The sequence below is a fragment of the Numenius arquata genome, chromosome 13, assembly GCF_964106895.1.
Source record: "Numenius arquata chromosome 13, bNumArq3.hap1.1, whole genome shotgun sequence".
Taxonomy (NCBI): domain Eukaryota; kingdom Metazoa; phylum Chordata; class Aves; order Charadriiformes; family Scolopacidae; genus Numenius; species Numenius arquata.
Window position 1 is genome coordinate 9,541,554 of NC_133588.1, and position 27,777 is coordinate 9,569,330.

Genomic DNA, 27,777 nt, shown 5'->3' on the forward strand with positions numbered 1-27,777 from the left:
GTAATGGCTGTATTAACATGTAACCGACCGCATTGTATCTAAAGCCTTAGAACTAGTCAGGTGCTCCCCTCCGACCTTGTTCCTGCCCCTTTCCTCCTACCTGATCTTTAACAAAGCATTAATAATTCTAAGGATAATCTCTATTTTGTTGTGCTTTTTTTGTAACTGTTTTAAATAAATCAATTTGTACTGTATATTTGTACTTTTGGTGAGATCCTTTTTCCTGTTTTACCATTTTAAGTCTGTACTTGGCTACACACAGATTGTATTTTTATTGTTAATGCTCTTATGAATATTGCATTTAACTTGTTGACTCTGTAAACACAGTATATATCTATATATCTATATATATATATATAAACCAATAGCTTTTCCTTTGGTGTTTGAGACTTTTTGCTCGTCTGTAGCATCAGTGATCATTAGGATGTGGCTTCTCTGGTCTTACACGGAGTGATCTGGAGACTTGTGACAAGGGCAAGGGCTGTCTGACAGCTGGATTATAAGACGTAATTCTGTGTTCAAATACTTTTTCTCTTACGTGGCCTCTTTCTTAAACCCCTTGGTATGATGATCAGGCGCCAGTGATGCTGCAGGGAAAGTTTCAGCTACCATTTGTGGAGTGAAGCTGCACCTCTGCTGGCCAAGCAAAACACACAAAATAAAGCAATAGGAAATACTGCAAGAAGCAAACTGTCGGTTTGAGTATGAAAATGGACAGAGGGAAGAATAGAAGTGAGGGATCAGTTCAGAGAACAAAGGAGGATACGAACAAGGGAACATGGAACTGAATAGATCCTTTCCAGATCTGGTGCCTTTTCCCAAAGTGAGAGGGCAGGGATGGCTCCTGGATGTCAGTTCTACGTTAAAACAGCTTCCGTAAGGTGAGGAAACCAAGGTGTTACAGTGGCATGTGGAGGAAATTGTAGTGTTGAAAATTCTAAATGCTTTTTGTAGCAAGCATCCTCGGTATCATGAAAAAACTGCAACATTATGCACGTTGAAGGCAAGTATTGCAAGCATTAACTAGGGCGTTAAGGTACTTCAATCAAAAGTTTCTCAAACTGAAAAAAGAGTGAAAAATCAGGTTTGTAAGTAGTCTGGCTAAAAGGTTTTGCTTCTTCCTTTAACTTTATTCTTCTGATCTCAAGAGGGGTCTTGTAGTCACCATTTCTGACTTGCTGCAGAGAAACAGCCGTCAGAGAGAAGCCAGTAGGTCCCAGTGTATTTAGACCACCGTGTAAAACTGTACTGTGGACCTGAACAGGAAACGCTATGAAAGCAGTAGGGGTCTTCAGGCTACAAAAAACAGATGTGTGGCACACTGGTATTTGGTGGGCTAACGTTTGGAAACCACAAAGCTACAGCATGTGTTTTTAGATGCTCATTCTTAAAAAAACCAAATAGTGGAGACTGTACCACCCGTGAGACCTCCTGTGGTAATGTTTTGTCTTTTCCAGTTTAAACACACTTAGATTTAATTTCCATAGTTGCGTGGTTTCATCATGAATTCTATTAGCAATGGGAACCTTTTCATATAGGTACAGACCACGCTCACATTTTTGCTTTGGCTACCTCTTGAATAAACTAAAGAAGGTTCAATTCCCTACCCTCTGGCAGGTTTTTCTGGACTCAGTTATTGCAGCTTTCCATGGTTCCTCCCCAGTTCACCCCTTTTCCATATTCCTCTCATTGGTTTTGCTGCTGAGCGTGGAAGCAAAAGTAACTTTCTTTTCTGCCTGTGTGGTTTTGTTTACTAATGGTTCCTCCCTTACCCTCCCAGTGTTATCTGCAGTGACTACTGAAAGTCACTGCTGGTGACAGAGGACTTTACTATGAGAATGAATAACTCGAGAGTGGTCCGTGGTCCTAGATGAGCAGTGTTGCATTTAGCTGTGTTGAAAGGGTTGAACAAGCTCAGCTTACTATGAAGTCACACAGTCATGGAACATTGAGGAGGGAAGGGACCTCTAGAGGTCATCTAGTCCAAACCCCCCTTGCTCTAGAGGGCTACCCCCAGCCAGCTGCCCAGGACTGTGTATTTTGAGTATCTCCAAGATGAGAGACTCAACTTCCCTGGGAAGTTGCACTCTGTAGGTAATCACTCTGCCAGTGCTTAGTCACTCTCACCATGAAAAAATGTTTCCTGATCTTCAGAGGGAACCCCCTGTGTTTCGATTTCTGCCCATTGTCTCTTGTCCTGTCACTGGGCACCACTGAAAACAGCCCGGCTCCGACTTCTTTACACTCTCCCCTCAGGTATTGATAAACATTGATAAGATCCACCTCCCCTTTCCCCCCAAGTCTTCTCTTCTCCAGGCTGAACAGTTCCAGCTCTCTCAGCCTTTCCTCACAGGAGAGATGCTCCAGTCCCTTCCCTATCTTACTGGCCCTGTGCCAGACACTCCAGTATGTCTGTGCCTCTCTTGCCCTGGAGAGCCCAGAACTGGACACAGTACTCCAGGTGTGGCCTCACCAGTGCTGAATAAAGGGGAAAGCAAATCCATACAGTACTAGAGAACTGACCTACCTTTATAGTTTACCATTCAATCAACTTTTTCACTTGCAAACCTGAAATGCTGTTTAAGTGAAAATTAACCTGTGAGTAAACCAGCAAACTTGTCTGCTGTTTGCTTACCTCAGTCAACCTTTCTGTTAGTGTTTATACGGGGTACCTTGGAACAGGAACTCAGTTTCCTCTTACTTTTTTCCATGGATGCTTTTGCAAATAAGCACCTAATGATAGTGTTAAGAGAAAGGGTGTGCACAGCCATTTCCAGGGAGATGACATCCTCCTTTGCTTCCTTTTTATGGGCACTCCTGGAGGAGCTGTGGGCTATCAAAGCCCTTAGCTCCACACTGCAGTAAACAAGATCCCTGTTTAGTGAGGGAGGCTTTCGCCTACAGCAGAACTGCAGCAGCCCAAACCCATCTATGGGGCAAGGGTTCAAGAACAGGATGAAGCACAAAACGTAAAGAAGACTAAATAAACATGAACGTTAATTTATTTTCCCTCTGTTCCCAGGCTGTGACTTGGACCCCAGAGCAGACTGTATCCTCAGAATCTGCTCCCACCAGGGTTACTTTGGCAGACATCTCTCAGCTCTGTTCTCCTCCTATGTTCAGAAGAAAACCAGAACCATCTGTCACAGGGAGAGTCAGCCAGGGACGAACAGCAGCCTCCTGAGTGTAGAATCCTCCTAGCGCACCAGTGGCAGATGCAGCAGAGGCGGCACAGTCCTCAGCTGTAGCTTAATGCAGCGTGCTGTTGCTCTGCTCCTCAAAGGTCATTTTGCCCAGCAGCTGGCTCTCCAGCTCCACGTTGCTCACCGGCAGCTGGAAGAAGTTCATTTCAGCTGCCAAAGCAGCCATGGCAGAGGGGTCCTGGCCAAACTGTGCCCGGAGCATCATGTCCATTTTCTCCAGGCGCCGCTTGAGCCTCTTGGCCTCGCGCTCCCGGATGAGCCGAGCCTGTCGTTTCTCTGGGGTCTCGTTTGCCCGTTTCAGTCGCATGGCTTCCCGGTCTCTCTGCAGCCGCCGCGCCCGCTGCTCATCTGTCTCTTGCATGCGCTGCAGGCGCTTAGCTTCTCGATCCCGCATGCGCCTCACTTCCCGTTCTTCAGGTGTCTCATTGTCCCGCCGGCTCTTCTTGGCCGTGCGCTCCCGCTCCAGACGCTGCAGCCGCACTTCCAAGGGCTCGTTCTGCCGACGAAGCGCCCACTTTCGCATGCCGGGTGTCTGTGCCTCCAGCAGCTTACGATAAGCAGCGCAGTTGTTGCACACTAGGAGGATGCCTGCGGGATACACAGGGGTGTGAAAGGCAATGTCTTTCCCCTCACCACTGGAGGGGCCCCCGCTCTGCGGTGCCGGCAGCCGATCTGCACTGAGCACCTCTGGCAGCTTCTCACTGGAAAGCAGAAAGAGCAGAGAGTCAGAGACTTGGTGCTGATGGAAAAATCCCCATCTCAGACCACCCAGGGGGCTGCAGTGAACGGTGCCCCTACTACAGCCCACGACAGAGGCCTCTGCTAAACTGTTCCTGCCCACAGACACGTCTGAATATCTAAAATGAAGCAACATCATATCTGGGGGTAGGAAGTGGGTTAGCCCAGAGCAGTATCTGGATTGGAAGAGCACAAGAGCAGGAATTAGCCAGCAAGCTGCTCCTCCCCATCATCTCTGGATTTCTCCTTTCAGCCCTACTCCTCTGGTCAGTGGATAATCTTCTACCAGGCAGGACACAAACAAGGAACATTTTGTTTTCTGCCTGTAGTCCTGCTCTGGAAATGATGAGCCCATCTGGGCAGTACAGACCTACTCCGGATTGCTGGGCAAGAGCAGCAATTGATTATTTCTCCAGTGACTGGAAACCCCAGTGCTTTCTGCACAGCTCTAGTTCTTCAGGGAGCTAAGGAACACTCTTTTAGCAGCACAGCCCGTGGAGTCTTAGCAGAGCCGCAGGCAGGAAGGGATTGAGGGAATCTCACTCACTAGATGTGTTCACAGCTCTCCTACAGGCCTTAGTGCATCCAGAGCTGTGACTCCTGTGTCATTTAAGGCAACCCACCTAATCTTTAATGTGGGTGCCCTAGCCCGCTCACCAGCCAGGGTGATCCTGACCTGTTGAATGTGACGTGGCTGGTGAAGCGTGCTCCACACACGGCACAGTTTGACAGCTGGTCCTCTGAGTGGATCAAGAGATGTCGCCCAAGGGATCCAGGTGAGCTGAGGGCTCTGCCGCATACAGGACACATGTAGCTCTTGGCGCTCACCACAGCTGCTGTGTGCTGCAAAACAACCACAAGGCTGTTAGTTACAAATTGCCCAGCTCCCTGCCCAGTCTGAGGCATGCTCAACAGGTACGGCAAACCTTCAGTTCACCCTCGTGGAATGGGAACACTTTACCCCTAAACCTCTGTCTGACAGCTCCTAGATCAAGCTCAAGGCATTTGGGGTGTCACAGGTCAAACAGCAGTGAGGAAACCTTTCTACAGCTCCACTCCAGTGCAAGAGAAACAATTAAGGCCAAAACACTTGGATCGTAAAACCTGACCCTTGTTTTCAGAAATGCATCTGAGGAGCTGCTGTTGCTGGACAAAGCGTGACTGGACTAACAGTAGGCAGGATGCTGGTGAGGAAGCGCTTAGATGGACACAGCTGGTGCAGGTAAGTGGCCAATTCAGTTCTGCTTCATTCCTTCTTTTACAGACTTTGATGTGCTGTGAAAAGAGTTCTGACAACAAAACCTGTGAGATTCCAGCTCAGATTTCCTGCAATACTGGAATCATTTCAGAGGAAAAACAGCTGTTTTCATGGGTAGGAACTGTAATAAAGGTATAAAATAAAGAACTGAGTGATTAGGAGGAAGGTTTCTTATCTCAATGAATGATATAAAAATTGCTTCCATGTTTAATCTGAAGGAACTGCCTGGTCTTAGTGTGCAACTGCTTGCAGAGACTGCCTTGGGATAGAGTTGTGTTTTCCAGATCTGCAGATTAGTGCCTTTCTCATTCTTTCCCTAGGACACCCCCTGGACGCAGTTTATTGCTGTAAACTACAGTCACATCCTAGCGAGAAGCTCAGTTCTGTGACTGCAAAGACCAGAACAAAGCCACCCTGTGCTTTGGGTTGTTTCTGGATTTGGGGCTTAAGGCCAGAGATATCCCACTGTTTGGAATCATCCCCTACCTGGTATACGTGAGCAATGAGCTGCTCTCTGCTTCCACACTCCAGCTGGCAGAGGGGACACTGTGACAGTCCCAGCATAGGGTCAGCATTCAAACTCTCAGGCACCTACAGGGAGGAAAAGCCACTTTGTGTAAAGCACACAGATCGCCCCCGACATCCCACCCCACCTTCCATTAGCATCTAGTCAACACTGCAGGAAGACCTCGACCAGATCAAGTGCCACGTGCCCAGTCCCACCGGGGCTGGTTTGCGTTCTTGCCGTCTGAAACTTCCTTTATGTAGACTCTGAGCAAAATTCCTGCTGCCTGGGGGGGAACAGGCAGGAACCTTGTGGCCTCCACTCAAACCCCGGCTCTTGCCAGTGCGGTGGCTCCGGTAAGCAAGGCCTGCTCTGTGGCAGGAGGGAAGGGGAAGTCAGTCAGAGAAAGGCACCAGAACTGAAGGGAAGGGGCACGCTCTGCACAATCATCTTGGCAGTTTGTGCCTCCTGTTCCTGTGAACCCAAGAGCTCTTCATACCCTTTTCTCCTGCCAGGAGACACTGTTTGGAGGGGTAGGAGGGAGAAAAAGATAAGAAACCATGATGGGGAGAGGAGGTGTTTAGACAGTACCCTTCTCTCTCCCAGTTAGGCCAAGGGGGGGGCAGAGCCAGTACACACTTGCCTCATTTTCTCTCATCGGTGGGGTTCCAGCCACGGGTTGTTCTGCATTCTCTAATTCTTTCTTCACTTTCACCGTTGAGCCATCCTCCTCAGATGTATGGGAAGAAGCTTCATCCTGGGTGGTTTCCTCATCATCACTGCCACCTAGAACATGCAGAACAGTTATTCCAAGTGTCAGGACCCTGAGGGTACTCAGAGGCCTTAATTGTCCTGACCAGCATCACCTGGGGCCTCTACCCACCCCCTCTGACCAGGGGCTCCATTTAAACTCAGGCCGGGGTACTTCAGTCCCTGAAGTGCTCTGTAGAGTCTCTAGACCTGGTTTGTTGCTTTGCTTGACAATTACTGGACTGTCAGCTGGACCTGCAGCTGTTACCACCCTGCTCTGGTAAGTTGGGACTGCATCCCGGTGCCATTGCTCAATCTGTGTTGCGGTGGTCCTTGGCTCTGGGATTGCCTTCCCTCAGGGAGCAGCCCTGCTCTTGCTGTTTGCTGACACTAAGTCCTGCCCAGGAGCCAAGGGCTAACCCAGAGGAGGAGATGGGTAAGGTGGTCCTCAGAGGCCCCCCATAAGCTGTGCAGCACCTAGCCTTGCCCTTTGTCAGAGTCTCCCCAGTCCACCACTTTGCCATTATTGGTAGGGGCAGAACTCACTGCTGCTGGAGTCAGGGTCTTGCAGCGGATGAATGGCTGGCCTTTGGTCCCCAAGAGCTCCAGGAAAGTTGTTTTTCATCATGGCTTGGCGGGCTTGCTCCTCCAGCCCTGCAAAGACTTGCTCCCCTGGCAGCCACAAGGACAAAGAGTCAGACTGGTGCCATTCCATTGCTTTCACCCCCAAGGCTTGCCAAAAACACAACGGGTGTGGGGCTGCTCACCTGCACTGTGCAGAACCTCTGAAGTCACCTCTCAGAAAGCATTTAAGTAATCTCTCTGCTTGCCTACCCTGCAACATCGGCCTCTTGTACCTGCTGATGTGACTCCAGTCCCTGTGTCTAGAACAGTCTCGCTAGTGGAAATGTTCAGCATCAGGCTGCTCTCTGCATACTCTTTATATGCCACTCCAGCCCCCCCAAAAAAACCCTGTGAGATCCCATATATCCGCCATATGTAGCCAGGTGGCTTTCTCTGCTACCAAGCTATCTGCCAAGGGAACTACAGCACAGCTCTAGGCTGGGGAGAAGCCACTTGGGGATTATGATGCTATCCCAGATCAGGAATGGTGATATGTGGCTCTTCTAAATCATGAAGTCCTATCCTCTGCTGTAACAGGCAACTTGCACAAAAATGGTACCCCCAAGTGCCTGGCACCTCACCTGTTCTCCACAGTGATACTAAAACCAGGGGTTGTCCTTGACATGCTCTGTCACCACCTTCTGTCCCAGGAGGACTGAGGACAAGCTGCCCTTCAAGAAGGTGTTTGTGCTTGGAGCTGGTGTTCTCCTGCTTCCATGATGGATAGCTTGCTTCACTACCTTGCCTTGCCTTGCCCAGGAGTGGCTCTGGCTAAAGTAAATCTGTGATGCTTCATATGCTTAAAACAGAAAACTAAAGGAATGAACCCAGAAAGAGTTGCTTGTTTAGGATAGCTTAAAATCTGTTTTGTTGAAAGACACTGATCACTAGTACCTCAATTCAATAGGTGATGGCAAATACATTGAAAGAAGGCAATTATTTGTGCTTCTCTGAAAGAAAACTTCTTACAGCAATCCCTGCTAAGGAGAACTCTTGGTTCCCAAGAATAACAATAAAAGACAACCATTCATTTCCATATTAAATCAAACAAATGACTTTGTTCCAGGGTAGTCGTGATTTACCTCTCTCAGTGGATGAGTTTAGGGCAAGGTGCTAACGTTCCCAGTGGGCTAGCTTTTGGGTTAAATTTATCAACTGATTTGTATGTTCTCAAGAACCACTCAAAGCATGAATGTGAAAATGCTAAGGAAGATGCAGTGCATTTTTCACATAAAAGTCAAAATATAGCTTTCAGAAGAAAACTGTACCTTTTAGTATAGGTCCACAACTGGCATCAGTATAACCAGGGAATCGAATTCTTGATCCCATTGAGAGAGCACCAGTCCTGGTACAAGGACAGGTACGTTCCCATGTGCTAAACTGTTTCAGCCAGCTTTGCCCCATTTTCATACTCCCACTGCCTTTCTGGTGCTTACCTCGCAATTTCCATCAGTGCTTTAAAAAGCAGTAATTTATGGAAGATTTCAAAGACCTTCAGAAGTTTCACGGAGACTGTGGGAGAAGAGTTTTAGTTCCCAACGTCCCCATGGAGGTTTCCAAAAGCATTTGAAGGCATTTATCATTCTGTTTCAGAAATGTGAGAAAGGTTTCTGTGGAGAAGACTTGAGAACATTGCTGTGGGCTGAAGAGAGGTGCTGAGGGGCACCCTAAGTCTATTTGTCACTGAAAGCAGCAGGTACCATCGTGATTGCTGTGACACGTACCCCCATCAGAAGTCATTTCAGCAATGAGTGGTTTTCATAACCTGGAGAGCTGCTTTTATGTCTGGACCACAACCTCACATTGGTGGGACTGTGATACAGACTGCATGGAGCAGCAGACACGACAGGATTACAGTGCCTCTCCAAGAAGCAGATATCCACAAACCACCAGGATAAAAGCCCAGAGACCAAAAAAGCATTGCAAGACAAAGTATGGTGAAATGAGGAAACCTGCAGAACATGGGACAGATGTAAAGCTATGGTGGGAGATGTGCTACCTGTGACAGAGTTACAAAATGGGATTCCCAAACGCCACTGCAACTGTTAGTGGAAGCAGCTACATGTTTGTTTTCTTCCTCCTTTCCCCTTCCAGATGGCTTACGTTTCCACTGAGCAGTAGCCTGGAGTCTAATGGCAGGCAGGTTCCTGCTCAGATATACCGGCCATGCAGACAGTCTGCAGGATTTTAAAAGCTGTGATCTTTATATGAGGTGACTGAGGAAGGAACTCCTCCTATCAGTAACACTAGCATCAATCACAACTACTAAGAAAGCGATCGTGTCTGCCAGTGGCCTTTCTGTACAACATACCCAGAACCAAGTTAGCATCAATTCAGCGCAGTGCAGAGAACTATCAGCTTACAGCCAGAAACACAAACTGTTAACCAAACCAGTGCTGTTAGCAGATGACATCTTGTGCACTCTCGACTAGCCTGTACCTAAAAAGGCATCACGGGATTGGGAAAGACAAACTTAAAAATGCTATCTTTAATTTATACAGAATTTCTTATGTATTAAACAAAATTGTCTCCAAAAGAATTTAGGGAAGAGTGTCCTGTTCATCTACTGATGGACTAAGTCCTACTTTGAAGCTTTAGATCTTTAATGTTTGATAGGTACAGGGTTATACTTTTATTGTTTCTGCACACACATGCTCACATACAGACACACCTCCACCCCACTTGGAATACACTTCCATTCATTGGGAACGTGAGTAAGACAGGCAACAGCTTCAGGATCACTGCTATCAGTAAAAGATGTTATGCTCAATAGTGAATTCACAGACTCTTCTCCAGAAGTTTCTTTATTAAATACAAAAAGGGCTGCAGGCTGACCACAACACCAAAACAAGTCACTGTATTTGTTTTACAAACAGCTAGAGATGTAGGACAATGAAAGATCATACAAATGCCTCTGCCTTGCATTCGAGTTCTCCTCTCCATAATCTTCTAAATGAGTGGGACGCCAGGTGAGCAGCTGTGGAGGTAGGGGGCAGCCCTGTGGTGCTGTGCCAGAGGGGCAGTTATGACTACTAGGATCTGCTGGTGTATCAACTTGTAGCCAGAAATGATTTTTTTACTGAGCCCTTCCCTTCTTGAACTGTGTGAATGCAGGACAACTCTCAGGTGTTCTGGAAAATAAACACACAAACAAACAACCCCCACCCCAAAATCCACAAAACAAAATAAAAAGAAACTGTATCATTCCCCTGTCTTCCTTCCTAAACAGAAAGGTCTCTCAGAGAGAAGCCACTTTATTCCCTCCTTGTACATCAATTTAAAGTCCCTGTTCATGTAGGTCTTCTCTGTGTTCCTTTCCTGGACCTGAAATTTGCAAGTCTTTCCACCACTGTGGATCTAGTCCACCTGCCCCATCGCTATTCTGGGTTGTCCACACTGCTGTAGTGGTTACTGAAATGAAAAACAACACAATTGAAAGAGTTAACAACGGCAGCCCATGGAGCCCTTTAAGAACCAAGGATTTTGATGCAAGTAACATTTCTATTCCATTTTGAATGCTGGGTGCTATTTCTTGCAAGATACTTTCTCTTCAAACTGGGAATATTATAGACAGAAGAACGTAAGGAACGCTGAAGAGCAGAGAATGTGTGTGTGTCAGAGGGAAAGAAATAGAGGATTAATGGGATATTGGGACCATGATACATATAGCCAAGAAGTAGGAATTAATTTGACTAACAGAAGCTGTTCTCAAGAGTTCTAAAATAAGCATCACTTGCAAAGGGTACAAGCAATAGAAAGAAAAGCAGCTCATGGGACAGCAGGGAGAGAAAATAAAAGCACACCTGCAGCAAATTTTTGGCAAGCACAAGAACAGTCAGTAGCCCATAATTGGTGGAGTGACAGTGTCAGCAATGGATGGGCTTGAATCCTATTTTTCTGCAAGTCAGATGAATTGCTTAGAGAGGTTTATACTTTAGACTCCGGGAGAAAATAAAGACCAAATTGAACCAATCAAGGTATCTGCAAAGGAAAAGCATAACTGCATTGCATTTTTCAATTCAATGTGGAATGGGCAATGCAATAAGTATATTCCAGTATTACAGTATTATTTGTTACCACTTTGTCAGGTGTGTTTTTCATGCACCATGTAGCAAAACAAAATTAAATTATTAAGAGTCAGTTATGTGCTGCAGTCCTGCCAAAGGAGAAATGACTACAGTTAAAACTGTAGAAGGACTGGCCATCATGCACAATGAGACTTTTGTGATAATAGTAATTTTTATCATTGTTTCTGTATCATTTTGAATTTCCTTACACATCAACTTCCATTTAAAACTGTTTTGACTTGTAACCACGCAGCTTCCTAGCCAGTCGCTCTGCATGCCAAAGTGATTCTGTGTTAAGTGAGGACAGCAAACCACGTTCTTGTGAGAGCAAGGTTAAATGAGGGCCATGCCATGCCTGGAAAGTAACCCTGGAAAGAGGTGGCACCAAGCAAGCCAGGGAAAGGAGATCTGCAGCTGTCGCTTGCCCTTATGAACCCAAGAAGGAAGATAACGTGGAGTGGCCATGCAAGGAAGAAGTAGGCACCGTCCTCCCACAAATTTGTCCAGTTAGATATTCACAGTGGTATTTATGCAAATCCAAAAAGCACTTCCCCAGCCCCGTAGCCTGCCAAATCAGAACCCAGCTGCAGACAACTGCGTAAAAAGCTGCATACCTGCTGTCCCTTTTTTTTCCTCTCCTCCCAACCACTTCAGTCCCTGTGAAGAAGTCTCAGTAACGTGTCTGCTATGTCTCAGCCTGACTCCTCATTCTGCTGGCTCACCCAGTCCTTGGAGCTGACGCTCTCTCCGATTATCCTCGTCAGTGCACTGCATGGCATTTCTGGGCCCTCCAGATACACAGCAGGCTAGGTAGACAGAGAAGTCCCAGCGATTTGGTGGCGTTCATCATAAGACAGACAAGATTTTCCATCCCAAGGTGGAGACATCACCATTGACATGTTTCTTGTATCTTTCGGTCCCTTTATTTTCTTGTGGTCCTACTTGCTGCTCCTGATGGCTCCTGTTGAATAGTTGCTCTGTAGCAATGTACTGCATGTAAAGGAGGTGAACACGTCCCAGAATTCCTCCCTATGGCACACCAGATGCTATAACCTCAACCTTATACCCACTGGTGGCATGTTTGTCAAGTAGCTTCCCCTGAGACCAAAACTGGAAATACAATCACTTGTATTGCAGATAAAAAAGCAATGTTCACTGTGAAAATAGCGCACAACTGAATTGCATAATATGTATATTTTTGTATATAATAGTACAAGCTTCTGAAGAATATAACCCTTAGACAGTGGAGTGCAGAAAACAGCCCACCTAAACACCACGGAAACTCTACCCGCACCATTAGAGCTGTTGTACCCCTTGGTTTCCATACACGAGAGACCAAGACTCTACACCAGGGGAGATAGTGTAAGTCCATGCCTTATGTAAGTCTGATCTAAACGTAGCAGTAATATCTGGGCACTCTCAGAAGCAAAAGTGTATGGACACAAGATGTGTTACTGGCATCATAGGACAAAACACAGGACATACCAAATTTCTCCAAGGAAGATAATTCTGAAGTCATTAACGTACTACCAGGCAAATCAAAGCTATAGCCTGCCCACTGTCGAACCCAGCACCCAGAAGCAGGAATTGGAGAACACAAGTCAGTGCAGATGCCAAAAGCCACATCTCAAGACTCTTAACGCTGGCCACCAAGGAAAGCTTTGTCAGCTCTCCCATGCCTCGCTCTAGCAGCCAGTGGGGCTTTCGAGTCCCAGACAGAGGTAATTCCCCAGCACACTCACTGAGTGTACAAAGTGTTAGGCTATCACAGTGTATTTTCCTCTAGTACAGAGAGCAGCATGCATAGATTCCTGTTGCCGTACCTATACAAAAAGGCAGCACAGAGCAACACACAGAGACATGCAAGCCAGCAGCATGAGCGAAGTGAGGCAGTGTTAGGGCTGCAGCATTCAGCTCTCTGTCACATACTCCTGACAGCTACTACAGCTTAGCAACACCTAGGGCCCTCTCATCAGCCTTGCTTTCACCTATCTACAGAAGTGGAAAATTTGTTTTCCTCTTTCCAGCCCAAATTCCAAACATGTCTCCAGCCACAAAGCTGGGTATGAATGAGGTCACAGCTTCAGTCCCCCCAACTTCCCCCTGCTGCAATCAGTCAACAAAAACCGTATATGTGCAGTTTCCCCTTTGCAGCCAAACATCCATACGTGTCTCTCAGCTCCACTGACATCTTGCTGTAGCCTGCCCACAAGAAGTGCTGATGTACAGCATCTTCAGCCCTTTCACTATTGAACAAATTTCAGGGTCCCAACAATGCTGGAGACACAGAGATCTGTCCTATCAGCTCAGCTCAAGAATGGTCTGACAGACAGAATTTACCTGCCCAGTAAATTACTTAGCCACTGCCCATTCCCTACTAGGAAAGAGCAAATGGTTTATTTATATTATCTGGCAGGAAACTGAGGTACAGTGAGCTTAAGTAACACGTCCAAGGCCAGTCAGTTGAGTCTGTGGTAGGGCCCAGGACTGCCTGGCTTTCGGCCACACGCTCAAACCACCTTGCCTAGAACTTCCTTTGCTACCCAAGATGGGCCAGAGCCCCGAAGTCACATTTCTTAGTATACTAACTTGCACTTGTGACAGTGTGAATGCAAAGCACAGCTACAGGCCCTGCACATACACACCTACCTTTACAGCATTAGTTGTTTGTTCAAGTCTATCCCTGTCCTGCCATGCCAGGACACAGCCACCTCCCCTGATGCACAGAGCTGAGTTTCTCTTCTTATAGTCCCTAAGAAAAAATGTGAACAACCACCATTCCCCCACAAACTGCACCTTTTCATCATCCCCCTCCTCCCCGTCTCACTCCACAACAATCCAGCTAGGGCAAGGATCCCACAATGCTGTGTAACATAATACTCACAGTGAACTTTGTTAGGAGTGGTCTGTTTCCGACGGGACATGTTTCCCTGACCTGGGAGCACAGAGTGTTCGTTCCCTCAGCAGAGGGCTCACCTGAGAAGAGAAGAGCCTGTCACACATGCCACTGGAACCTTCTGAGCCTCTGGCCAAATGCAGCTGGCTGTCTCGGGGTCATTCCCCACCCTTCTGCCTACAGGGCTTGTTCTGCATCACCACAGCCATATTCAGTGCCAGCATCCAACACGATCCACGAGCATTTCACAAAACACCATGTAATGGACAGTCCCACACAGTTCTCAAGCAAAGTTGTAAGCAATCCTGCCCCCAGCACTCAAAAAGCTAAAAGTGCCCCAATTCAAGAGTGACTGCAATCTCAGCCCAAACACCCTTCTCCCTCCTGTCCATTCCCACGGCTGACAGGGCAAGAGAGCCTAATCAAATCCACAGACCCTGCCCTATCTCTGGCTCCCCACCCACAGAGAGACTGAGGGGACACAAAACCCCACCTTGCCCAGAAGGCTGGCGTCCAGATAGCCCAGCCCATGCAGACAAGGGAACTGGCCACCCTACAGTCACAGCTCCAGACACAGTGGCAGCAGCTGATGGGACAGTGTGGCCAGCCCAGGGAAAGGTCTCAGCCCAGACAGACGCCCCTCAAAGGGACTGACCTCACAGCCCTTGCAGACAGGCACAGGGAGGGGGAAACAGTGGGGCTGCTGCATCCTCCCTGCTGCCGCAACCCCTCGGGCAGGCAGGGACATGGACAGGCAGAGGAGGACACACCGCCTGCTCTCACATGGGGAAGGACCACTGACCACATCCCACCCCGGATGGGGAGGTTCGCACCCCCCTTGTCCCTCACAGGTGGGGCCACACCAATCCCCTCAAACTTTACAAGGGGGAAACATCGAGCCCCTGTCCTCAGACCAACAGAAGAAGGAACCAATCCCAACAGTCTGCCCAACAGGCAGACAGACAGACAAGAGGAGAAGCTCAGCCCATTTTCCCCGACAGATGGACACAGGGATCCCATCAGCCTCCTACCAACAGATGGACACAGGGATCCTGTCAGCCTCCCACCGACAGACGGACACAGGGATCCCGTCAGCGTCTTCAGACAGGCGGACACAGGGATCCCGTCAGACAGACACAGGGATCCTATCAGGCTCCCACCGACAGATGGACACAGGGATCCTGTCAGTCTCCCACCGACAGATGGACACAGGGATCCTGTCAGACAGACACAGGGATTCTGTCAGTCTCCCACCGACAGATGGACACAGGGATCCTGTCAGACAGACACAGGGATCCTGTCAGTCTCTAGCCGACAGATGGACACAGGGATCCTGTCAGTCTCTAGCCGACAGATGGACACAGGGATCCTGTCAGTCTCCCACCAACGGACAGACACAGGGATCCCATCAGCCTCCAACCGACAGACAGACACGGGGATCAGACGGAGGGACCCAGTCGGCAGTCCCAGTACACGGGAGGTGGCAGGAGGGACCCAGCCGGCAAGCGGACGGACACACGGACAAACGGACCCCGCTCCCCCGGCAGAGGGAGGGACGGAGGAACCCAGCCCGAGCCCCCGCGGATGCTAACGGGCGACCGAGGGACCCATCCCGACATCACGGACAGACAAACTGGCCCGGCCCCTGCCAGGCAGAGGGACCGACGCCGCCGCTCCTCAGGCGGACGGCGGGATCCGGCCCGCCCCTCCCGGGCGGACGGCCCCGGCCCGCGGCCCGGCCCGCCTTACCCGGTCCCGCTGCAGTCGCCGGGGAGCCGCAGACAGACAAAGGGCCGCCGGACAGACAGACGGGCAAGATGGCGGCGCCGCCAGAGCGCGCGGCGCGGGCACGGGCACGGGCGCGGGCACAGGCACGGCCCCGGGAAGCCCCCGGCACGGAACGGCCACGGCCCCGGCCCCGGCCGTGCCCCGCTGGCTGTCAAAGACCCCGCCTGCAGACCCCAGGGGCCGGGTTTCCATTCTCCGAAGCATCTCACCTGTTTTTCATGGATCCGTCCCAGCCAGCAGCTCCCGGCCGCCCGGAGGAGCTCATCCGTGCCGGCTGCCGGTCTCCCGCACCCCGGCGGGCAGCACGGGGAAGCGTCGCCGAGCCCCAGCCCCCTTCGCCGGCAGCGGCCGAGCCTCACGCCCGGGTCGGGAAGCGGCTGCCCCTCTGGTACACGAGCTCACTAGAATCTCGCTTACCCTGCAAAGTCAAAAAAAAAAAAAAATCACGATTTTACTATGAATTTAAACGCCGCCACGCGCGTTATGAAGGCATGCATCCGTTTAGAAACGAACCCCGCCCCGCCCCGCAAAGCAGGGGCTTTGGGCTGCTTCCCCCCGCGGGCGATCGTCGGCCCCGAAGCAGCCGCCTCCGCCGGTGCCTGCGGGCACCGCCAGGCACTCGCCCCGGCACTCGCCCCGGGCCACCTTACCCTCGGGGCTGCGCCGCCCCGGAGAAAGGCAGCGGCGGGACTGCAGCCCCAGGCACCGGGTTCGGCCTACGGCTCAGCCCGACCCTCTCTCACGGAGGCGCCACAGCCGCTTGGCCCTCAGCGAACCGGAGACTCCTCCGCCCGCCCAGCGACCCGGCGCGGTGTCTTCAACCGAGCCCGCTGCCGTCCCCCATAGTAGGCGGGGCTGACGGCAGGGAAGCCGCAGGCGGAACGCTGTGATACCGGAACCTCCAGGCTGGGGAGCGGGTGCCGGCGGACTGCCATCGGTAGCACTATTTACGCACTTACGCAGAAAGGATTCCTCCGCTGGCTCATTTAGTCCCACCGCGCCGCCCTCCCCGCTTGTGCCGCTGCTGCTTCTTTCCCGGGGCGTCGGCGCGGTAGGCGCTTCTTGCGGCCTTGCCTCCGTAGCTACAGGAACAGCTCGGTCGTGCCCCCCGTAAGGAGTAGGGAGTACCGGCTTCGTAGATCCCTCCGCACGCGGTGAGGTGGTGAGGCCTGGGGCCCCGCCATTTTGGTTCGCAGAGCTTGAGCGGAGGGGTGGTGGGTGAGTGGGGCTGCGGTTGTGGCGGCCGAGCTGGGGGCGATGGGACACGGTCGGTGGCCGAGAGGGTGCTGCTAGTGAGGGGGACGCATTGCCCTGAGTGCCAGCTGGCTGGGCTGAGGGTACGCTCGGGGCCTGTCCTGCCCCGCCCGCGCTGTGGGACGTTCCCCCGGTGCCAACTCGCTGGGGACAGCAGCGGGGGTGCAGAGGATCTCTGCCCCTCAGCCCCATCGGGGCTGCGCCGGTAAAGCGAACCGAGGGTGCCCTGAGCGCTTCTCTGAGGTAGCCCTGGCCACTGGGCAGCCGGGCGGCGAGTCTCGTCAGCTGACTAATGCACCTGGAGACCGCCCTAGCGACAGGCTAGTTGTTATACGAGTAAAGGTGGATTTCGGTCTGGTCAGAGTAGCAGCCCATCTGCAGGAAGAGATGGGAAGGCAAGGTATAAGGAAGGAAGGAAGGATTGGATCCTTTAGATTGGACCCAGAACTTTTTAGAATATTAACAGAGTGGTTGTGAAAGGGTGGCTGGGAGCTGGTTGATACTTAATCGCTGTGTTTTTAACCAGTCTGTTAAAACAGGTTGTTGTTAAACAGAGTAGTTATTTAACAGATACTTTTACAGAGGCATTTGAACTCGTACTGAGACTGTTTCTTGCAGCACTATAAAGTTATTTTAATGTTGTAGGCGCGTGTTCCAATTACAGAAGGGCAAAACTTGTGTTTTTATGGCATAAGTGTTATGATCTGTAGCGATGTTTTTTGAGCTTGGTTGGTTCTGTGCATCATTGAAATAATTGTATTGATGTGTGAATAGATCAGCTAAATACACTGGATATACTCTAGTTCGTAATAAATCTTATCTAAGCCACTAGTTAGACACAAAATCCTATCACTATCCAAAAGTCTGCTCCAGTGTGTCCTTTGGGTACAAGCCAAGGTCTTTCTATGCAATAGCTCTTAAGGAAAGATCTTTTAATGAACAGTTCTTGACGTAACAAAATGCTGTGCTAAAGTGTCTTCTCGGCTAGTTTTCTGTAGGACTAATGAATTGAACTGTCTCATTAAAGACTAGAGAAATGCCAGAGCACGTGTCCAGGAAGCAGCGTTTTCTTTAAAAATGTGGTTTTTTTCAATGAAGTAACACAGGGCGGGGGAATTTGATTGTATGATAATTGTTGCAGATGGCATCTTGAGGTATTGATTTATTTCCCTCGCCTTTCAAAGTAATAGGATGAAAGCATGTCAGAACCTCAAAATATCATCTCGGTAAGCTCAGCTTACCGAACTGGGCACAGTCACATTTTCCCAGACCACTGCTGGTAGATATTTATCTAACTTTCTTAAAACTTTACTGTACTGACATCAGTGGCTAGTGTCACTTGTCCGGATTAAATAGACCCAGGCCTTTAACTTCTTGTTTCAGGGTATGTTTTCTAACCCTGTTACTATTTATGGAGTAGTGCCAATTTTTTATCATCTTGCATCTTTCTCTGAGGTTGAGATTCAGTCTGTCAGAATAAGAATATCTAGGAAGTTTCTGTTCTCTGTTGGCTTTCGTTAAGTGCAGAGTTGTAAAGTGGGAATGGGCGAAAATGTCGTAGGTCCAGTCATTTGTAAATACCCAGATTCAGGAATAGCAGGCCTGTACCTGTTTGTTTGGAGAAAACGGTGGGGTTTTTTTCCAAAGTAAAACAGTGACTGGTGTCCTCCTGGTATGACCAGCAGCTCCTGGTTCCAATGACCTTCCTCTCTTCTCCCGCAGAAAGTGTTTATCATGTTGGGCTCTGGGTTCAAGGCTGAGCGCTTGCGAGTCAATCTGCGCCTTGTCATCAATCGCCTCAAACTGCTGGAGAAAAAGAAGAGTGAGTATTTGAGGGGGCAGGTGTGACCAAGGATGCTTTTGGGGCTCAGGAGACACAAGGAGAAGATTTTTCTGGAGTCAGGGTACTTTGGGCCAAGAATGGAGTAGCCTTTTGCTCTCCTTGCTGGACCCAGGCCTTGCAGTCTGCCCTGGTGTGTGAGTACCCAGAGGAGCAGGCTGGCCACAATGTGGCCTCTGTCCACCTTCCTGGCAGGTGTCAGAGTGCAATTTATGGGGTAGTAGCTGTGGGCTGTGTGTGGAGGGACATGCCAGTTTGCCCTGGGGGGCCTTTCCTGGGCCTTCGGTGCCCACAGCATAGCAGGAAACTTCTTGGGTGCTGTGGAAGGCTCTCTCCACCTCTGCTGTCCTGCCCTGCCCAGTTACAGATAAGATCCATGGTTCTGATTGACTCTATAGGGAAGTTGAAGGTGTGGGAGTATTTCTAGCAGCTAAAAACCCACTCTCCTTTGTCCCCTGAGTTAGTGTGCTGGGACCTGGACACAAGGGCTCCACCGAGCCGTGGCTCAGTGTCTTGCACTGCAAAGGCTCGATGAAGGAGAGAGGAAAAACTCATGATGGCTTTGTGTGTGGTGGGGACTGCGGGTGGGTATGGGGGGCAGCAGCCCCTGCCAGCACAGTGACTGGCCTTGGGGATATGTGCTGTAGCTGAGTTGGCCCAGAAGGCAAGGAAGGAGATTGCAGATTACCTGGCAGCCGGAAAAGATGAGCGTGCCAGGATTCGTGTGGAGCACATCATCCGTGAAGATTACCTTGTGGAGGCCATGGAAATCCTGGAGCTGTACTGCGATCTGCTGCTAGCCCGCTTTGGCTTGATTCAGTCCATGAAGTAAGCTCTGGCCTGGAGGGTATACTGTGGGAGAGGGTCCAGGCCCCCTGGGCTCAGGGAGGGGTACTGCTGGGGGCAGGCCTGGGATACAGAAGGGCATCTGTTTGTCTTGGTGTCCTAGGGCCTTCAGAGAACTTTCTTCCCCAGACAGGGAAGACTCTGGAGCCCAGCATGGAGGATGGGGACATCCAGGCTAAACAGACTGAGGGCAGCAAAGATTAGGTGCTTGGTGAGGAGATTGGATTGTCTTATCTTTTCCTTAGGGAGCTGGACTCTGGCCTGGCAGAAGCAGTATCTACGCTGATTTGGGCTGCACCACGACTCCAGTCAGAAGTGGCTGAGTTGAAGATTGTGAGTAGGGTTAGAGGGGTGTTACACATGGAGGGTTGGGGTGATGCTGCCAGAAGCTGGTGGAAGCCTGTGTCTGGGACTCTTTGTCATTAAGGCAGATGGAGATGCCAGTAAATGTGTCTCTGGAGCATCAAGGATGGCTGAGGCTGCTCAGCTGGGGCACTCAGTTGCAGGAATGAGGGCAATCAGGGGGGAAGGGGAGGGGGAGCGAGGCATGTCAGCTGTAGGGGCTACAGCAGATGTGCAGTGTGTGGTGGGGGAAAGCAAAGGTGTGCACATTCCCAGAGTTTCTCTCCTGCTGCAGGTTGCTGACCAGCTGTGTGCCAAGTACAGCAAGGAGTATGGGAAGCTGTGCCGGACAAACCAGATTGGGACAGTAAATGACAGGGTAATGAACTGGTGGAACAGCTGTAGCCAGGTGGAGCTGGAAGAACAGATATGTCTGCTCTAGCTGTCTGCCCCTTTTTCCTGTGGCCAGTGGCTGAGCCCTGTGGTTCACTGCAAAATAGGGTGGGCCAGATGTTGCTGCCGGGACGCCTGCCTGCATCGGAACATGGGAACATAGTGCTGAGGTTCCTGGCAGGTGGAGTCCTGCTGTGCTCGCTGTGGATGGAGAGGAGCAGAGCACATGGAGCTCTGGCCTGTGGTTGCCAGCAGCCTTCTCTGCAGCAGTACCGTACTGGGAGGAAAGGCCTCCCCAAGGCTGCACTGTGCTCCCCACAGCAGGTGGCCCTGGCTGGGATAGAGGTCTGCCATGCTGCACTGCCCCAGTCCCGCTGAGTGTCTCTGCACCCTTGTGTTCCAGCTGATGCACAAGCTGAGCGTGGAGGCACCACCCAAGATTCTGGTGGAGAGATACCTCATCGAGATTGCCAAGAACTACAACGTACCCTATGAGCCTGACTCAGTGGTGATGGTGAGTGAGGCACCTGCAAGTCTGGAGCTCCCTTCCGTGTTCCAGTGACTGAAATGTCCTGCTAGTGCTGTGCAGGCTTTCAGAGCACAGGGCTGTGGCATGGCAGTGAGCTTGGTGGTAATCCTGCTTTAGTATCTTCCAGACAGCCCTAGCATAGCAGGATCCCTTCTCCTTTCCACAGCCCTACAGCACATGGCTGTCATGCTGTGGCTGTCATGCTATAGCCTGGTTCCCTTTCTGATTTCCATTAATATCACTGCATGGCTGCTGGCTGTTCTCTCCTTATTTTGTTGTCCCATCTTGTCTAGTGACAAATGGTGCATCTAATGCTGTTCAGAGGACTGTGATCAGAATAGAGATGTGTTGGTGAGCAGAATTCTTCCACCCTGTCCAGGCTGAAGCCCCTGCAGGCGGAGAGGCAGATCTGATCGATGTGGGATTCACAGATGATGTGAAGAAGGGTGGCCCTGGAGGGGGAGGAGGTGGTGGATTTACAGCCCCGATGGTTGGTCATGATGGATTAGTACCCATGCCAGTGATGATGCCCATGCCTATGCCCATGCCAACACCAAATCCACCCGTTTCCTATCCACCTCCAAAGGGACCGGTAAGTGCCTTTGCTTTGAGTGTTCTCTTTTTCTGTGGAAGACTCCAATTGTGGTGTTTAGCTCCATGTCTGCTGATTGGGAAGTGTCTGTACCTGATAGCTTAATGTGTAAGAAGACTATTGTGTTGCTGTGAGACTGCATGTGATGGAAGCTGTTGGCAGTGGAGCTGAAGCTTCATGTTGCTTCTTGACTGTGGAGGTTCCTGCCCCTGTTCTCCAGCCAGCCCTCTTTGCCTTCAGGGAACAGAGGAGTCCAGACTTAACTCCTGAGGCAGTCTTCTGACTGTCAGGCTTTTGACCAGGGGTTGGAGCTGCACTTTGAAGTTGCTAGGCTGGTAGTGTGCCAAGATTCAGTCAAGGAAATCAGGTGAGTTTTGTGGGCTGGGAGCAGCACAGAAAAACGCAGAAGTGCTCTGCCTTCAGACCTGCAAGGGGAGGGGACGGGAGAGGACCAGACCAATAGCTCTTGGAGATGATTTGTTGCAAGGGTGGAAGATGGGAGCTGAAAAGAGCACTGTTCTCTGAATTCAGTCATTTACAGGGTATCTGTAGACTGGAGAGTGGCAGAACAGTGGGATAGCTTGGAGTCTGAATATGATCCCAGCAAGGCTGCAGTGATTTTTGTGGAAAATCTGGGCCCAGTATCATCAGCTGGCTGAAGGTCCAGGCATAAATACGCTGAGGGCTTGTGCTAAGTCTAGGTCTTTGAGGCACAGTTGTGTTACAGGTAAGGGTAATACAAAGCTTTGAGTGAGCCAGAGATCTCCTTCCTCTTTTGTGGTACTGCACTCAGGAGAAATGGCTCAGGTGTGCTTAAGGCAGGGTATTACCCTTTTTCTCCTGTTACTTCTAATGCCTTGAAAGACAAAGTGTTTAGTCATGCTGGGTCTTTAGAATAACCCACAGTCCAGTTAGTTGGGTCTGGTTGTTCCAGGTGACTACATCTGACTTAATACTTGAGAGTCTCTTCCTAGCAGGTATAAACTCTATCAGGTTGGATACTTGCCTGCATTTATGTTAGACTACTACTTTCTCTGACTCCCGTAGCAGCTGCAGGTGTGTTGTGTCCCATGGCTGCTCTCCCAGGTGATATGAGAGAGTATGATGCATGACTGTGATCTCTCTGTACAGGAGAACTTCAATGGCCTACCAGTGGGGACCTACCAGCCTTTCGGTAACATCCATCCACCACCAATTCCAGCAGACCCACCAACATATGAGTCTGTAAGTCCCTGAGCTGAATCACCATTGTAGGCAGGAGAGGGAAACCTCAGAGTGCGGTGGTAGCCATGGAAAAGGCAAATGTTCATGAAGCACATTGCTGTCAACCTTTGGAGCTTCTGGGGTGGTGCTTGGCATTGCTTACGGGGATGGTGAATCACTGAGTGCATGTGATAGGAGAATGACTTGTATGGAGAAGTTCCTCATTCTTGGGTGTGTTTTGGCTGCAAGGGAAAGCCAAGATCCATTTAACTGTGTTGTTAAAATGGTGATAAACAGTTAACAAGTAGAGCCCACTAATTCTGGGGTTTTTTTTTTGCAATGTGAAGGGTTTATCTACTTCAGTCTGTTTAATTATGGCTTTTGAACTATTTCATAGTAAGCTTGAATGAACGTTTGGCTGAACGAGACGATGTATGTTTAAATGCTTTTCCTTTCCCAGGCTTTTCTCAGCCCTTGGGGACAGCAAAGGAGAGGCTGGAGTTTCTCTGTCTATGCTTGACTATGTTTTTGCTGCTGCAGTTATGATCACACCTCTCATTTTGCTTTCAGTGACGTGCTGCTTGTTTCTGCAATATCCTGAGTAGGGATGAGAGTAGCCAAGCACCTGTGTGTGCTAACACCTTGTGCTAGTTGCACAGCAGGCTTTGAGTCCAGGAGATACAGGCACGGATGCAGCAGGTATTAGCTGCGTTGAGCCAGCAATGTGCCCGTGTCACCAAGAGGGCCAGTGGAATCCTGGGCTGCGTAGGGAAGAGTGTAGCCAGTAGGTCGAGGGAGGTCATTCTCCCCCTCTACTCTGCACTGGTGAGGCCGCAACTGGAACACTGCGTCCAGTTCTGGGCTCCCCAGTGCATGAGACAGGGAACTACTGGAGAGAGTCCAGCATAGGGCAACAAAGATGATTGAGGGATTGGAGCATCTCCCATATGAGGAAGGGCTCAAATTGCTGGGACTCTTCAGCCTGGAGAAGAGAAGGCTGAGGGGAGACGTTATCTATGTTTACAAGTACCTAAAGGGTGGGTTGAAGGATGATGGAGCCGGACTCTTTTCAGTGGTTCCCAGCGATAGGACAAGAGGCAACGGGCACAAGCTGGAACATAGGAAGTTCCATTCAAACATGAGAACTTTTTTATGGTGAGGGTGACAGAGCCCTGGAACAGGCTGCCCGGGGAGGTCATGGAGTCCCCTTCTCTGGAGATTTTGGATGCAGTCCTGAGTAGTGTCCTCTAGGAAATCCTACTTCAGCAGGGGAGTTCGACTAGGTGATCTCTAGAGGTCCCTTCCAACTCTGACAGTTTGGTGACAGATGGCACTGACTGCAACCCACAGGGAATTAGGACTGACTATACCATGGGGCTTTGTCCCAGCTGGACCAAGACCTGAGATGGGGTCGTTTTGTACCTTGCTACTGGTTACACGTATTTATTTGTTCTTTATGAAAGAAAGGAAGCAGTAGCTGCGATTACGTGGATGAAGAGAGCAGTCTTCTCCCACTTACGTCCTTGATAAATATTTTAGACCTGGAAGTGGGTATGCTCTGTTTATCCAGTTCCAGAATATGGCCAGTGCAGCTGCTTTGATTGATGGGGAGGGAGAAGAAAGTCAAAGCACTGCTTCCTTTTCTTGGGAAGAGAGGCAGATTCTTCCAAGTGTGCTGTTAGCCGGGGTTGTCTGCTTTCTTGGGGAGGAGTGAGGTGTGCGTTGCTCTGCATGGGTGCGGCTGCTGTGGCTTATGAGCAGCACCTACACGCCTGTGTGGTTCTGTGCCTGATAGGAGAGAGCGCTGTAGTAACCCAGAGTCTCTTCCAGATTGATGAGCCTAATGCTGACAAGGACGCTACTGCGCCGGCGGCTGGTGAGTACGTCAGAGGGGTGGGAAACCCAGCGTGGAGTGGGGCTGCGGTTATATTGGGACCCCAGTGTCCCTGGGAGGCAGCTTTCCATATAGGGAACAATGTGTAGAACTCAGCACAACTTGAGAGCAGCCTACCGATATCTGAAGGGAGCCTACAGGAGAGCCGGAGAGGGACTCTTTGTCAGGAAGTGTAGTGACAGGACAAGGGGTAATGGTTTTGAATTGGAAGAGGGGAGATTTAGATTAGATATTAGGAAGAAATTCTTTACTGTGAGGGTGGTGAAGCACTGGAACAGGTTGCCCAGGGAGGCTGTGGATGCCCCATCCCTGGAATTGTTTAAGGCCAGGCTGGATGGGGCTTTGAGCAACCTGCTCTAGTGGAGGTGTCCCTGCCCGTGGCAGGGGGGTTGGAACTCCATGATCTTTAAGGTCCCTTCCAACCCAAACCATTCTGTGATTCTATAATTTGAGTTTAGAGAGGACTCTGATGGAAATGGAGAGTATCCTCTCAAAACAGGGAGGATCCGGACTTCCACTGGGAAACTCAAGAACTAGAGTTTGACTTCGGAGTCAGTACTGGGTCTCCAGCTTAAGCTGTGTCATCGGATCAGGTGCAGGGCATTGCAGGATAAAATGAGGGAGCAACAGCTCTAAGTGGTAATATATTTTTACATGGCATAAATAATATTCTTCTGCAGCAGCAGAATGAGAGAAGCAGGCACTAAGAGGATAGATGGGTTTGTGGTGATGTCAGTGTTGAGGTTGCGTGTGGCAGAACAGGACTAGTGGAGAAAGCTGTTACCCCTTGGTCCATCTGCCTAAAGGCTTACCAGATGCTTCATGCATCGTAATTGGATCATAACAAAATTCTCCCGTCTTGTGATTCTGCCTTTTCTGTTTTGAAAGCGCTTGTTATCTCCAGCACTTGATAAAGGCGAAGATGTTTTTTAGAGTGAGGAGACTCTTGCCAGCTCCAGCAAGGACTTCAAACGGTCTAATGGAGTCGTCTGGGGGGTGTTGGTGATGTGTGCCATAGAAGATAGGCCTGTGGGTGTACTGGGTCAGGCTGCGTGCTTCAGTTTGACAGCTGCTGGTGGTGAGGTGAAATGATATTTCTCTTACTCTAAACAGGGCCTGGGCCCAAGCCAGAAGCTTCTCCTAAACCAAGAGCTGGAGCTCCTAATACCTTTGATAACTTTGTGCTGCCTGAGTTACCATCTGTGCCCGATACGCTGCCAACAGCATCTGCCGGCGCCAACTCTTCTGCCTCTGAAGACATTGACTTTGATGATCTTTCTCGGAGATTTGAGGAGCTAAAGAAGAAAACATAAAGCTGACTGGGCTGTCACTCCAGCGTGAGGAGCAGGAGCTGTGATGGCTGCTTCTCTCTGAAACACTCCCCTTGAAATTGGTTTCCTGTATTAACCTCGAATGAATGCGCTCTTCTTTTTTGCGCTCTCTTCCCGCTGTACTTAAACCAAATGCTGCCGCTTTCCCCATCTTTGTTGCTCCAGGAGGTGGACTGTGGGGAATCTTGTGGGACTGGAGCAGGGAACAGCCCCTGTCAGTCTGGGTGACTGTATGGGAAAGCTGTGCGTGATTTTCTGGGAGCTGTTCCTGGCAGAGAAGGGGGGTGAAGGCTGAAACGGAACAGGTTTTTCTCCTCTCCCCTGGTGGTCTCAAGCATCATCCGCAAGCTGCCCCTCTCTGCTCGATGGCCTGTATGGTAAGGGTGATTAAGTCCTTTTGGTAAGGCTTTTAACTAATTGGGGTGGAAGCAGGGAATAGTATGGTCATGAGGAGACCTGGCATTGCACTTCTGCCGTCTCCCTGGCTCCAGCTCTATCTGGTTGCAGTTTGCCTGATGTCCTTTTTTGCTCCTGCTGGACTCTTGGGGAGCCCTCCATGGCCTTCACTGTGTTCCCGGTGGGGGTCTGCTCCCCCCTCACAGGAGGTGCTTTCCTCTTTGGCGGCACGTTCTACCTGACCCTGCTGGCAGGGCTGAGGTCAGGGGGACCCTGAGGGGACAGGTGGCAGTAACTTTGCTTCCCCCTGAGCAAGGGGACGGGACATCCCTGGCCTCTGTGGCCGGGGTAGCTGTTCCCATCGTCTGGTGCTGCTCCCGTGGGCTGGGGGGGGTATGGGGGGGGACGGACGGGGACTGCCGAGCCTGACCCCCTCTCTTCTGTGTAATGTATCTGTACATAACACTTTCACACAACTCTTCTTTGAAGTTTTTGTCGATTTGTATCTTAGGGGTTGGTTCCTAATAAAGCGTAGGCTCCTGAGCAGCTGTGTCCCGGTGGGCTGGGGGGGGATGCTGTTATTCTGGGGAAGGGGGGGGGTGCACAGCCGTGGGACTGTGACGAAATGGAGAAAAGGACTTCACTGAGAGGTTCAAATTAACAATTTATCTGGACTTCACTCACAGGTCCAATACGTCACTATCGCGAGTTCTATGTGTACAATGGCGATTACACTATTGCAATTTAAAAGCAATGCGCGGAATACACTATTGCAACCTACAAGCGATCCCCAAAAGTAACAACACAAACCACAAGCGCGCTAGATATTAATACCTTAAAAGAGTGCACAAATCATGATCTTAATAGCATGCCATATACCATACGTATGTTTCTTTATCACTTACCCTTTCTCTCAGGTAAGGTCGCTCAATCCCTGGGAAGTTACCCTGTACAGCGTCCTGGACAAGGCGGGGGGGTGTGAATCTCCTACAGGCCAGCTGTATCGTTGGAAGATTACCCCCATTTTCCTCCTCAAACCTTGCGGTTTATATTTCCTGATTCTGTGGGGGTGCAGGATTATGCCTGAGTGGATTACACGATCTGGGATGTTTACCTCTGGTGGTGCGATGGCCAAGTCTCTGTTGCCAATTTTGTGATGTCTGGCACTCAAAGTCATGGGACTAGGTGGGATGGGACTCAGGGCATTTTATTTGTTAAGGGAGTTAAGGCTCCAGTCGGTTTCGGTTCTTATCGTGATGCAATCTTGAGACAACCCCGGGCTGAGCCGTTTTTGCAGCTCCCCCCAAGTTATCTCTGCATAGACAAGG

The 27,777-nt window shown here is 50.2% G+C and overlaps 2 protein-coding genes across 6 annotated transcripts; one reads left to right on the plus strand and one right to left on the minus strand.

The window, feature by feature from the left end:
* Window positions 1–2,971: 2,971 nt before the first annotated feature.
* ZNF821 (zinc finger protein 821) lies at window positions 2,972–16,247 on the minus strand. 4 transcript variants are annotated; one of them, XM_074158052.1, is made up of 7 exons: window positions 16,039–16,247; window positions 14,030–14,121; window positions 7,001–7,126; window positions 6,348–6,490; window positions 5,686–5,790; window positions 4,618–4,784; window positions 2,972–3,904 (listed from the first exon to the last, which is right to left on the minus strand). In XM_074158052.1, the coding sequence occupies exons 2-7, from the start codon at window positions 14,067–14,069 to the stop codon at window positions 3,250–3,252; spliced, it is 1,236 nt and encodes a 411-aa protein (XP_074014153.1). In that variant the 5' UTR covers window positions 14,070–14,121; window positions 16,039–16,247; the 3' UTR covers window positions 2,972–3,249. The 4 variants fall into 4 exon arrangements, with proteins under 4 accessions (XP_074014153.1, XP_074014151.1, XP_074014154.1 ...); XM_074158050.1 differs by lacking the exon at window positions 16,039–16,247 and adding an exon at window positions 11,868–11,951 and having other exon boundaries at window positions 2,986–3,904; window positions 14,030–14,069; XM_074158053.1 differs by lacking the exon at window positions 16,039–16,247 and having other exon boundaries at window positions 2,986–3,904; window positions 6,348–6,483; window positions 6,997–7,126; window positions 14,030–14,069.
* Window positions 16,248–17,016: 769 nt separating this feature from the next.
* Window positions 17,017–26,991, plus strand: IST1 (IST1 factor associated with ESCRT-III). 2 transcript variants are annotated; one of them, XM_074157984.1, is made up of 10 exons: window positions 17,017–17,047; window positions 18,806–18,905; window positions 19,571–19,751; window positions 20,015–20,102; window positions 20,407–20,490; window positions 20,908–21,018; window positions 21,413–21,625; window positions 22,757–22,849; window positions 24,659–24,704; window positions 25,836–26,991. In XM_074157984.1, the coding sequence occupies exons 2-10, from the start codon at window positions 18,818–18,820 to the stop codon at window positions 26,033–26,035; spliced, it is 1,104 nt and encodes a 367-aa protein (XP_074014085.1). In that variant the 5' UTR covers window positions 17,017–17,047; window positions 18,806–18,817; the 3' UTR covers window positions 26,036–26,991. The 2 variants fall into 2 exon arrangements, with proteins under 2 accessions (XP_074014085.1, XP_074014086.1); XM_074157985.1 differs by lacking the exons at window positions 17,017–17,047; window positions 22,757–22,849 and having other exon boundaries at window positions 18,818–18,905; window positions 25,836–26,985.
* Window positions 26,992–27,777: the final 786 nt, after the last annotated feature.

What these genes read in the sequence shown, in the direction of transcription:
- IST1 (XM_074157984.1), top strand. Translation starts at nt 18,818, where the DNA reads ATGTTGGGCTCTGGGTTCAAGGCTGAGCGCTTGCGAGTCAATCTGCGC. An exon ending in AAGTGGCTGAGTTGAAGATT is followed by an intron (nt 20,103 to 20,406) that starts GTGAGTAGGGTT and finishes CTCCTGCTGCAG; the next exon opens with GTTGCTGACCAGCTGTGTGC. An exon ending in TTGGGACAGTAAATGACAGG is followed by an intron (nt 20,491 to 20,907) that starts GTAATGAACTGG and finishes CTTGTGTTCCAG; the next exon opens with CTGATGCACAAGCTGAGCGT.
- ZNF821 (XM_074158050.1), bottom strand. Translation starts at nt 14,069, where the DNA reads ATGTCCCGTCGGAAACAGACCACTCCTAACAAAGTTCACT. An exon ending in CACTCCTAACAAAGTTCACT is followed by an intron (nt 11,952 to 14,029) that starts GTGAGTATTATG and finishes CTGTCTACCTAG; the next exon opens with CCTGCTGTGTATCTGGAGGG. An exon ending in AGCCACGTCACATTCAACAG is followed by an intron (nt 3,905 to 4,617) that starts GTCAGGATCACC and finishes TCTGCTTTCCAG; the next exon opens with TGAGAAGCTGCCAGAGGTGC.